General features: G+C 31.0%; 1 protein-coding gene across 1 annotated transcript; it reads right to left on the reverse strand.

Annotated features, from left to right (window-relative positions):
* Positions 1–939: 939 nt before the first annotated feature.
* Positions 940–8,037, reverse strand: LOC129298663 (novel plant SNARE 13-like). The gene is given in 10 exon segments (XM_054937083.1): positions 940–986; positions 989–1,010; positions 1,112–1,204; positions 1,301–1,357; positions 1,429–1,508; positions 1,951–2,048; positions 3,042–3,079; positions 5,204–5,297; positions 6,065–6,157; positions 7,709–8,037. Coding segments are annotated over 10 exon segments (699 nt in total). The 5' UTR covers positions 7,786–8,037.
* Between the last annotated feature and the right edge of the window lie 4,736 nt (positions 8,038–12,773).

The following is a 12,773-nucleotide window of genomic DNA, read 5'->3' on the forward strand; positions in this document are numbered from 1 at the left end:
TTGAAAAGGGCATGTACAGCGAGAAATTCTGTCTAAGCCCTGAACATTTTTTGGCGGGTTACATGAAGAAGCAACGGGCAACGAAAGCAAAAAGGAGCTCGCGTGATTTACAAATAAATCACAGACAGGACAAGAACTCAGCAAGGGAAAAAAACAAAATCAAATGATACAACTAAATCCCCCAAACAGCAGCATCCCTCATCGTTATAACTGAGAATAGGAGTCAGCATGGTAGGACAGAGAAAGCCCATCAAAATAAAAATAATCAATATGTTGTCCAGTCCTTGCGTACAAAAGCCTCCTAGAGGGAACTGGTGGCGCCAACCCAGGGATGTCCCTAATGTTCTTGTTGCTGGGATTCACAATCTGAGAAAGAGCAGTGCCAATTAAAACACAAGCATAATTGAAAATCCAAGGAAAGGCAACATACACAAACATATCTCACGCGTTTGAATTTGGGATTAATTGAACAGATAGTTTATAGATGAAACTCATTGTGGACCCTGACAAAATAGGTAAATTTTCAATTCAGTCACAGATTACTTCTTTCAATTTAGCCTCTCAATCATTAAAATGCCAACAAAGTTGCCCTTATTTCCCTTGCTCATACAGAATTCAACACACTGTTCAGTTGGCATTGAATTTTCGATGGAAATGGGAAAGATGAACAACAATGAAAACATTTTCGGAGACTACATTGAAAGAAACGATTTGTGGAGGACCAAATAAAGTTGGCAAATGTACCAAGAAGTACAAGAGAAGTTTTATCCCTAGAAAGTTTCGTAAATAATACTTTTTTCAAACCAATTTTTACAGTATTTTATCCTAGTTTCACCAAATAATATATTATTTGAGAAATATATCCAGGTTACTTTACTTGAGAAAAAGAGAACTTCAGGCTAGGATTTCTTAAACTAAACTTATGAAAGAAAGATACCTTCACAACATAATGGCTATAACACCACAGACGATAAGGAACAAAATAGCATGATGCACTTATCTGTAGCCACCTGGTAAATAGCATGAAAACACGTAAGCATCACGAAACTAGTATAAAGGAACCTTTACATCGCATAATATGTATTGCAAGAAGTAATAAGAATCAAGCAACCTGTCTACCAATTTCTTTCACGAGCTGGGAGGCCTTCTTAATAGAGAACTGAATTGAATCCAGATCATTCACAATGCGGCCCATTTGATCAGTCTGCAATAATTTGGGAAGGGGGATTATAGGGTCAGATTATGCGACCCATCATGTAGACTCTTTCTTATCAAAGTACTCAGTGCAAATCAAACTTACTTGGCCCTTCAAGGTAGAGGCAGTTTGGGTGCCCACCTCAATCGTTTGATGTACAACCTACAATTCAACAGAGTTCAGAACCAACGTATATATGAGCAACAGAGACGTATCAATAAAAAGTGACTCACCTGTTTGGATCGTTCAATCGCCTGATCAGTCTCATCCATTCTCTTCATCCCAGCATCAACAAGTTCTTGATTTGACATAGCTACAGGACAAACCAACCAAAGATTGTAACAAGATATATTTATACCAATTGCCACGCAAGCATAAAACATGCAGAGAAGCCTCAATTAAGAACCCCAAGGAGGATGCCTAGAAAGAAAAAAGAAAAAATTAGTGCCTGATATGTCAATGCTTGAGGGGTACAAGTAACAACACCAAACACACAGACCTACAGTGAAATGAGTTCCAAATTATATAGCACCATACTGCCATTATCTCTTCAGTATCTGCTGTGATTTTTGTCAAATCAGATGTATGACCTTTAAACTTAATTTCCCTCAAACAAGCCTTCATAAAATTTCAGTTGCCAACCAAAACCAAACTGTTGCTCCCACAAGATCGTCAAAATTAACCAGAACATATAGCATAGCACACAGTTTGGAAGCAGAGACACAATTGCATTAACATTAAGGGTAACATCTTACTTGATGCCATTTGAACATTTTCTTCAGCTGTAGGTTCACTAGATCCAGCTCCCATGTCAAAGAGTTCAAGCTTCTTATTACCAATGGTATTCATGTACCTGTCAATAATCCAAAAATAGCATAAATCCTTCAATCGCATTTTCTTCAATTTTAATTTTGGGAACAGATTATACCATTAAGTTAATTCTGTAAACTTCATTCTCCAAGCAAAATCAAAATTAACACACAGACGATACCACCCTATTTGTAAGTTATGAACAGTATGACTCATACTTTGTGCGATGCATGGGTCCCATGTCTAATTCGTTGTAATTTTGACAGCGTGCAACTAGGAAAATTTGATATTGAAGGAACATTTTATTTTTCAAATTGACGAAATGCACAAATCTAGAAACATGCACATTATTTTATAGATGAGGCAACGGAATTTATCATCCAGCTTCATTTTTATTTTAAAGAAAATGGGATACTAAAAAGTCGCAAATTTTCAAATAACTAACTACCCCCTATTCATTTAACTAGACAATGGAGGCACCATGAATCATCAAATAATTACCCACTACCTATTACTAGTCATTCAGTTATCTTTGTATCTATATTGATGTATAGTCCCCTAGGATTCCCGGCTTTATTTACATAAAGACTACACATCTAATAACTAAACATTATTTTGACAACCCCCTCATCAACCACTGCTAACCTTCTTCATAACTACCCTGCAATCTCGCCATATAAGATACTCACTATTCCTTTATGTACCACAGTTATCCCTCTAGATCATCCAAAATACTTAATTTTCCTATTTTAAAAATAGAAAAAGATGGCATTTAAAACTTTCAAAGCAACTAAGTCATTTGAATATTTATCTTGACAGTTATCTTAGTTGTTTAAATTTGTTGATATATGATATATGATATAGAGTATGAATGAGACCAAAATCTTACAAAACCACGTATACTAGTATAGAAATACTATGATTTTGACAGCAAAGAATTCTAACATGAAAGATCAGTATTAAACATGGGAGTTGTTCAAATACATTCATAAGAATAAATTTTATTCAGTATTTGTGTCCGAGATGGTAAACTTACGTTTTTCTCAAACCCACATAAGAGTTTAGCTCCTTGATCTGCAAGAAAAATGAAAGAAAAAAAATGACTAGGCTGTTAGTGTGCAAGCATATGCATACAAAAATATATCAAGAATCACCGGACCTAATGCCAATTACATCAAAATCATTTCCATAAGTCACAAGGCAGAAATAGGCATGCTTTTTCAAATAAAAAGTAACAAAAGACTGAAAGATTTTGAGTGGCAGTCTTTTCAAAAACCAAACAACTGATAAATAGAAATAGTAGAAATATATAAATAACCAAGACAGACTAGCTATCACTATAGTTTTGGAATTTAGTCACTGCTAAAGTTCTAAGACAGGTCACACTGGGACTGCCCCCCAGTTTGGTTCAGGGCAAGAGGACGGATTTTGGTCCCCTCCCCTTGTTAGGGTAGTTAGAATGAAAGGGAAGGGAGGGAAAATTTTCTTAACATTTTCCCTCCCCTCCCCTCCCCTCCCCTCCAAAATGGGGGCCTATGGAGGGGAGGGATATAATTTTGTTGTATTTGATTAATTTACCCACGTCACATTTTGATAATCCAAAAATACCCCTCTCCAAATAAAACCTAACTTCATTTTCGATCATCCTGAGCCTATTTTTCTCTCACGCCATCCCCAACTATGACCTGCACAGTGTCTGTCATCCCTGTCGCCACCCATGTTGCCACCCTTGTTGCTGTCGCAGCCCACATATTTCTATGTTGATGGAATATCTGAATTCGAATAAGCCCTCCTTGTCTTCAGCTTTGTTGTAGATAGTAGTTGAAAGGTAGGGGCACGGACTTGAAAGCTCTGAACTTGCCTACATTGCTCAAATGCTCATTCTCCACTCTGCTTACATTTTGAATCCCAGCAATTCACTGCTTAGTCATTTTAACATTAAAAAAATCCAATTCCTCCAAACGATTGTTCTCTTTCCTACCTGGCATTTTGACTTGCTATAATGCTAATCATTGCTTGTTTATGTAGGAAGTTAACATTGACATAGTCTCTTGGTTTATGTAGGAAGTTAACCTCGCTAAATGGAAATGAATGGGTCCTGAGAATTGGAATATCTTCAAGGATACTGGATATACTTCCCTGCCAGTAATTTCATTGTGTCTTTTGATTTGTTTCTCTCATTTATTTATCTTAATCTACCTTGATGACTTGACATATATATTGCGATTATTATTTAGCTCACATTATGTTTTCATGTATTTTTTTAAACTTCACATATATATTTTATTAACTAGTTATAAAAGATAGGAGGAAATTTGATAAGGACATAGTTGTCCATAACATAATTATTTTTTTCTCCCCACCCCTACCCCTGAACCAAACAGAGTGTACAGAGGACCAAGCAAGAGACAGGTGATGATGTCCTTATACCAAACATCTTACAATTAATTGTTCAGCATAAGACATCATATACATTCTAGTTTTATTGGTATATAAGGATACAATGATACATTCAGTCAGAACTCACTCACCTTTAGCAACTATAAGTGCTACCCTACATTCCATGATCCATTTTTTTCCAAGGAAAAAAAAAAACATTGATCAAAGAAAACATCTCTAACTTATCCAACATTTTCAAGAGTTAAATATCCAATAGAGGAGCACATTTATGAATAATAACAGCTTTATACATTAAGAAATCCCTAAGGGGAAAGTCTTATACTAACAAAAAATCAAACAGAATATTTATGTTCTAAATCACTTTTATTTTCCAAATTCAATCCGACAAACTCCATATGATTCTGCAAAATCAGGCATAAAAACCTTATAAAACATACAAGAATGGTTATTAGACCTAACAAAAAAAAAAAAAAATCAGAGTGTCCTCTGCAGTTCTGCATTGCCCATGCATTATAAAACTTAAAAAAAAATCTCACAATTTTAGTTCCATAAAAACTTATGTGCCCATGAATTCTGCAATATATTTGATATTTTTCCCCTTGAAAATAGTTACTAAAAAAAAAGCCTGAGACCCAGTGAACCACAATTTTCTTAGAATGTCAAAAGTTGAAAAGAAAATGAACTTGATGGTCTATGCACAATTCATGGAAAATCTTGCATGCTTCCCAATGTTTGCAGGGGTAGATTCCTGGCATAAGCAAAACAGAATGAAAATAAAAAAGAAAGCTCAGTATTGACCATTGATTGCTTTTCATCATTTAGTTGCCTGTTCACTTCTGGAGGATTTCTGCCCTCTTCATCTTTAATTTCACGATCAAACTCTTTTATCAACCTGGACCAAATTACAAAATAAGGCTTCATGTTTAGTGAATCACAGTATGCATGCCAAAGGATACTGCAAAATATGTCTGAACCACAAAGAATTTTATTCGCTTTGCCACTGGCACATGTAGAATAGTAAACCACTTCTGCCTCACTCAGAAGTCTGGAAAGCACAAACTCCACAGCGTGATGTAAGGTATCACTGAATCAAATAAAATATTTCTACATGGAGAAATTCTGATATCCTCCAAGAGTGTCACATCATTTATACTATAAAATACACCAAGTCACTCTCCATGAAGCCCAATTACACTCCATTTTTCCAGAAATAATTTTGCAACATATAAACTATGGGACCCTTTAGCAATTAATGGAATATATTCATGGAGAGAAATATGGGTAATCAGCTGATGAAAGAAATTACAAAAGTATGGAGAGAAATAAAAGCTCCATTTGATGTGACTCTGTTTTTTATTAGAGAATAGAAGTAGGCAAAACTCAAGGATATATAAGAATTTCTCTCAATAGAGAGGCTGTGCAGTGGCTGCATCGCCATCAACCAAAACAACAGGAATTTTACCACAAGATATATGTTAATATAATAAGAAAAACTATTACATTATCATAGTTAATAAGTAACAAACAAATAATTTACACGATACAAGCCTAGGAGGGCTTCGAAAGAAGCTCATGTCATGTAAAATCTGAATTTTCCTTATTCAGCTTGAGCTCAAGTAGCAAACAAGAGACATCAAAATTAGTAAATGCGTGGCTTACCTTTTGCATTCCCTCATTTTCACTGTGAGTTCTTCCAGCTGTTTACTTTGTCTATTGGAATCTTTAATCTTATCAAGCTTCTGGAAGCCATTTCTGGTCCCCAAAAGGTCAGAGTGTTAAACGCAAATAGCAAATATATGATTCAATAAATTTGCTTACATTCAAGAAGTGTATCTACTAATTCCTAGAGGATGGGCATTAAAAACATGTTAATCATGAAAACAACAACCGGTAAAGATGAAAATAACATAAGCAAAATAAAAGCGAAGTATATTTAAAAAAAAAAAAGGTCATACCAAAATAATAAGTGTAACATTGTACACATGAAAGGTGCAAAAATGCACTAAAAAAATTAGATTCAGGGACTTGTGGAAATTAATACAAGAGATTTATCTCTGTTACTATTACAATGCTCTAGGTCTAATCCAACTTAATCATTTATACAAGTCTAATGACGAAAAAGTACAAAAAAGGGTAAGAATGTATTTCAAGTCTTGAGTCAATTTAAATGACCGGGCAGCTGGCAGAGAACATGGGGAAAAAGAAGTGACTAATAAGTTGAAAGTAGTGGTGTGAGCAAGGTCACAAGTAGGAAAATATTCCAGCAAGTATCCCAACATGAACTTTTTTTTTTTTGGGTTTTTTTTTTGGGGGGGGGGGGGGCCAGTTGTAACACACCTAAACTAGCAAGAAGCAAGCAGCTACAAGATCCATTGCATGGTTGCATGCATTTTTCATCAGCAAATAGCTCATAAAAGCAAATTTATGTGCTATCTAAACACAAACTCCTTGGAATTTTGACCTTGAACCCAAAAATATGACGTCACAAAAATTATTTAGTACATAATTCCATCAATATTTACTCAAATAGATTACAGTAGGCTTTTTGTCCAAAAAAAATTGGATCTGACAACTGGTCAAATCCTTAATGAAAAAGCTTCCTTTGAGGGGACAAAAAAGGTTATAAATGCTAACATCTAAGACAGATGATCCTTCAGGTTTGAATTTTACCCAACAAAAATCGAGATCAGAAGTTAGGCTTTAAAGTGTAGCAAGCTAATAAGTAACAAGCAACTAGTGGTCAGAGCTGTTGTACTTTAGTCTCTTCTACTAGTGATATCCAAAATCTCCAGAAGTAGGCATATCAATTACTCCTATTATCCCATGCCATTACCACAATGAATAAAAATAAGGCATATCAAAATTTGTGGGCATAATAAGGCACTTCCATTGCAGTTGGTGGGAAACTGGCTAATTACTTGGCTTTAGAAATGAAAAGCACCTAAATTTTCGAACTGCGACTAGTTTCGTGGCCAAAATACTGCTATACACTAAGTCGGAAGATGCTTGGGGATTAAAAAGATGAACTTAATAAGATGTTAGCATAATACCAGAACTGATAGAGGCACAAAATATTTATCGGGTATTTCAACGGCAAGTGCCCCTGTTTAAGCATTCATCACATCGAGACCAATTATAACCATATATGTGACAATAACGTTGATATCTAAGAAGCATTCACCACAAGGGATACCACCTTACATTATATGAAGACTTGGAGAAAATCAGTAACGTGGCACAGAAATATAAGCGGACTCCGCGATCAAATATGAGAAGAAAGAGTGAATTTATTGAAATACATACGCGAGGGCTCGGAAGTGGTCGCGAATTTCACCATGGATCTGCTCCAACTGAGGGCTCATCTGCAAGTTGGTGGCCATGGCTGACGGAGATGTAGTGTCCCCAGAAGTCCCCACAAAAACTGAACCCAACAGAAACCCTAACTCGTCGATTTGGTGACAGATTGCCAAGGATGGACCATTGATTTTCGAGAGGGAAAATGAAGGCAGAGTGGAGAATCGAGATTGCACAGGAGATCTTGGATTGAGTAACGTGGAATCATGGGAAAAGGGGGAACAAGGAAGAGAGGTAGAGAGAAGAAAAAAACAGCTGTATCCTGTCCCGGTTGGTAAATTAATTTGTTTTTTCTTTTCGCCAATAACTAATTTATGTTATAATGCCAGAGTATGTGCCAATGTGCCACAAATCACGTTATCATTTATCAATGATTCAACATATTGATGATGATGATGATTATTGTTAAATTCTCATATTAATTTTATGAGCTTATTATTTTTATATTTTTTAATTTATAAAATTATGACAAATAACTTGTAAAATTAAACTAAATATAAGTTCAATTAGACTTATAAATTAATGTCCATATTTATTATTTTTATATTTTTAATTTATAAAATTATGTTAGTTTATTTATAAACTCAGGCTAAATGTAAATTCAATTAAACTCGTTGAGCTTGTTGACTTTTTATTAAGTTGAATAAACTAAGTATATATTATATATATGTTTAGTTCAGGTTATCAAAATTTATTTATTAAAAGTTCATTTAGCAAAAGTCAGTGTAATGAAAGTCAATTGTTATAATGAAAGTTGTGTTTAAATACATTTTTTTAAAATTTAGTTTAATAAATTAAAAGTTATTTGAATTATGGTAATAAAATGTACTTTTAAATGTACAATTATCATAAAAATATTAATTTACGATGATTTATAATTTTTATTATACAAATATAGTATATTAAAATGATTAAAAAATGTGATAAAATTTTAAATAATATAAAATTTGATGTGTTAAATGATAAAAAATATAAACTTTGATATGATGAAAAATTTTATATAATAAATAGTTCAGCATATATTAATATTAAAAATTAATATAATTTAAATAAAATATATATGATAATCTAATATAGATTAATACTAAATATTAATATAATTAATTATTTAATTTATAATGCTCATTTTGATATCTAGCATAAATATTAGAGTTAATATAAATATAATAAAAATATAAATGTAAATATTGCAACCGTGCACATGAGGGGATTATGGAAAAATTGGGTAGTTAAAAATATCTTCTTTTTTTTTTTTTGGTAAAGGCACCCACTCCCAAAACGTGAAAAAACAAAAGTAAGTTATAGTTACATTTAAAAAAAGACTTCTAAGATTATTGTTTATATTTGTCAAGATCATTTTCAAAGTTCTTGAAAATAAAACTAAACAATATTTACATTTAAATTATATTTTGAAAGGACTTTTTAAATGACAAATGTAAAAACCAAATGGGCCCTACTGGTTCTTAGAAGTGTGAGGACCCAGATCAAAGAAAAATAAAATTTAAAGAGCAAAAATTAACATTAATGAAAAAGAAATAAAAAAAATTAAATTGCCTTATTTTAAATTTTCATATTTTTTGTAATAGTATATTAATATATATAGACTTAATTTCAATTATTTATATCTAAAATATACTTAAATCAAATTTTAATTATATTTATATTTTAATTATTTAATTATGTATTTTTAATGACTATTTATTAATAAACATAAACTTTTATAAGTTTGCAATTCAAATTTTCATTCTCACCACGAGCTTAATTAGACTCGCTAGTTTGATGACTTAATGATAATAATGAATAACTAATAACACATAAATTGAAACTTACATAAAGTTGCATTTTCCATAAAGTACAAACAATATAATTCATTCAATGTTTATGTGGACTCAAGTCTTTATATATAATATAATATAATATAATATATATATTTTTAAAATATAAAAAAAGAGACATTATGCTACTCATATCAAATTAGTATATTTATTTTAGATATCAATCATTAATCAATATCATCAATGTCAAAATATAATGGCAAGTTTGAAAAACACACGCACAATGTGTAAAAAGTGTGAAACAATTGTGAAAAATGTTGTTTTAAAGTATATAATCCCAATCAATTTTATTTTGATTGGTGAGCATGGGTTTATTGTGATGACTTATCACGTATTATTGATAAATCAAGTAGTTATTTCTTGCTGTTGTAAATATTTAATATGTATTGATTTTGTTATTTAACATTTAAAATATATTTTTAAAAATAACAACCCGTACAAAATATGAGTGATAAACCAGTGTTTTTGAAGACACAGTATGACTGGCACTGGACTTCATGTGAAGAGCTCACAATCAGCTCATCCTGACTAAATGAAGGAATTCCATTGCTTGCTTAATCATCGATTTGATTATTTATTGCCAATGTGTTATCCAATTTCCTAATTTAAATTCCTAATTCCCTATTTATCTATGTGGTTTTTTTTTGGGGGGGGGGCGAGCCCATGAAGCAAAAACCCCATCTGTCCACTTGAAAACTAACGTTGTTTGGATTCTTTGACCCAAAACAAAAAGGGCTTGGATACTATACAATACATTCATCTTAGATATTTGACAAAGAAGTGGGGGTTGGGGGGTGGAGCCCATAAAGCGAGTTTGATTCAAGAAAAAGAGGCCCACACCACCTCGAATCATTTCAACCTGCCAACGGGGCCTCCATTATAGTACACATGACGAGAGTTTATTTGACATATGATAAAAGTTTATTTGAGAAATCCAATTATTTATTGAGTTTGGTAAAAGTATGCTCTAGATATAATTTAAATGTACTTTTTAACATTTTCCAAGCAAGTTCTAAATATGAAATCATTGAGTTTCAGTTAGTGTGAATACAAGAAATACATTTGACAGAGTAACCCTGACAATAATTAAATCTAACTATTGGATAGCCATGTTAAAAAGAAAATAATAATAACAATCAACCCACGATGCAGGTTCCATTATGGGATTTTCCATTAAGCCATCAACTCTGTATATTTCATAGAAAAATTTAACTTGCAATCCCTTCTAATTTTTTTCAACTTTAAATTAAGTCTGTGTAATTTAATCTGTTTAGATCAAGTTCTTATAATTTAATCAATTGAAGGCCCATTTATTTAAGATTAAAAAAATTAGATAGTAAATTTTTTTTATAAAAAGCAGACATTATTTTATGTTTGATTACAATAATAAAAAATAATTATTAATTAGTTATTTTTAAATTTTATTATATCTTTTTTATTTTTATTTTATAGATATAATTTATTACTTAATTATTTTAAATTTCATGATATGTTTGCATGTCCCACCTTTTCAGGATATTCTTTTTGTATTAAATTATTTTTAAAAGCTACACAAAATAGTTTCTTACACAAATGAATTATTTTCAAAAATTTAAAAAAAACATAATTAATTTTATTTATATTTTTCAAATTTTAATTATTTTTAAAGGTTTAAATAAACATAACTAAAACTCATGAAATGGATTTTTTAAAAAAAAATAGGGCAAAATAAATGGGCTCTAAATATGTTAATCCGGTTAAAATTCTTCAATTTTTACTTAAAAAAAAATTGAAACTTTTATATTCTCATTAAAAGATTGTAAACGTTAAAATTGATTACATGATTTGTACAACTAAAAAAATTATATAATTAAATCATGTCTTCTAAATAATTTTTTATACATATAAAATTTTTATAAAAAATTTAATAAAAATAAAAATCATTGCATTAGATCGTGTTTTATTTTTTTCTTTCTTGGCCATAAGTGTTAAATCAATATTTATATAAATTTTAAAATCATTTTTCTTTTAGAAAAATTAATGATTTATTAATAATTTTAACCTTGAAAAACTAAAATATTTAGTAACCTATCAAATAATAAGGCCTTCATTGATAAAAACGAAATAAATAACAGGAACTCAATTTAAAATCAAGAAAAATAATAAGAACCTGCACATTAATTTTTTCTATTTTATATTTAATGAAATGAAATTAGCTAATAAACTAATTTCAAATTCCCATAAGGTATTAACTTTTAATATCCTCCCGTCTAGAATAAAATTACCTCCTACATGAAAACATTTATTTCTTTCATTTAAAAGTATAAAATATTTTTAATTAAATTTTATTTTCATATAAAATAGTTACTTATTTTTTTAATTAATTTTATCTTTTTTTATTTATCTCTATTAAATATCTTATAATAAATATAAAATTATTATTGATAAAAGTATTTTTAAAAAAATAATAATTACTTCTTAAAAAATTAAAAATATTTTATATTTTTTAATTTTAAATTTTTAAATAAAGAGAGTAATGTTATAAAAATAGCATTATGGATTATGGAAGCCGGAGCCGGACCCTCGCCATGTCACGTCGTTCGTCTTTTTCTTTGACCTGACATGCTTATGCTTCGAAAGTGTTTCGACGTGATTCGTCATCCAACGATGTTAAATTTTCAGGCCACAAACAAAAAACAAATCAACTAATTAATTATCTAATCGCTATATAATATAATAATAAAGGCACTCTGTGAACCCGGACAAGATGTACAATTTATTAGCATAATTTTTGCCGGTCGCGTTGACTGTTAAGCTCACCCCTCGCTTGCCAATTGTCATCATTATCTCCATTAAGTCCTCCGCAAGTTGACATGAAATTTGAAATCTACTTTATGTCAATATTTTGAATATGCTACTTTGGATTCGGTGGTTAACATAATGTATTCTAAATCACTCTTTCGCACTCTTTGATATCTCAAAAGTATCCAATAGAAACTATTTTTGCTGCTCATCAATTATTTGAGCCCGAAGGCCTCTGGCTGACTTGGATTCTTATTTAATTATATAGGAATAATTAAAACACCCGTTTTTTAAGGAAAATATCACATTATTTTATAATTGAATTCTAACTGAAAGATGAAGCGGTAGGCAAAAAAATAAAAATATTGGTAAAATAAAGAGACTACATTAGAATTAAA

This window comes from Prosopis cineraria, unplaced genomic scaffold (assembly GCF_029017545.1).
Source record: "Prosopis cineraria cultivar Desert tree isolate PC_DT_omini unplaced genomic scaffold, ASM2901754v1 PC878, whole genome shotgun sequence".
NCBI classification, from domain to species: domain Eukaryota; kingdom Viridiplantae; phylum Streptophyta; class Magnoliopsida; order Fabales; family Fabaceae; genus Prosopis; species Prosopis cineraria.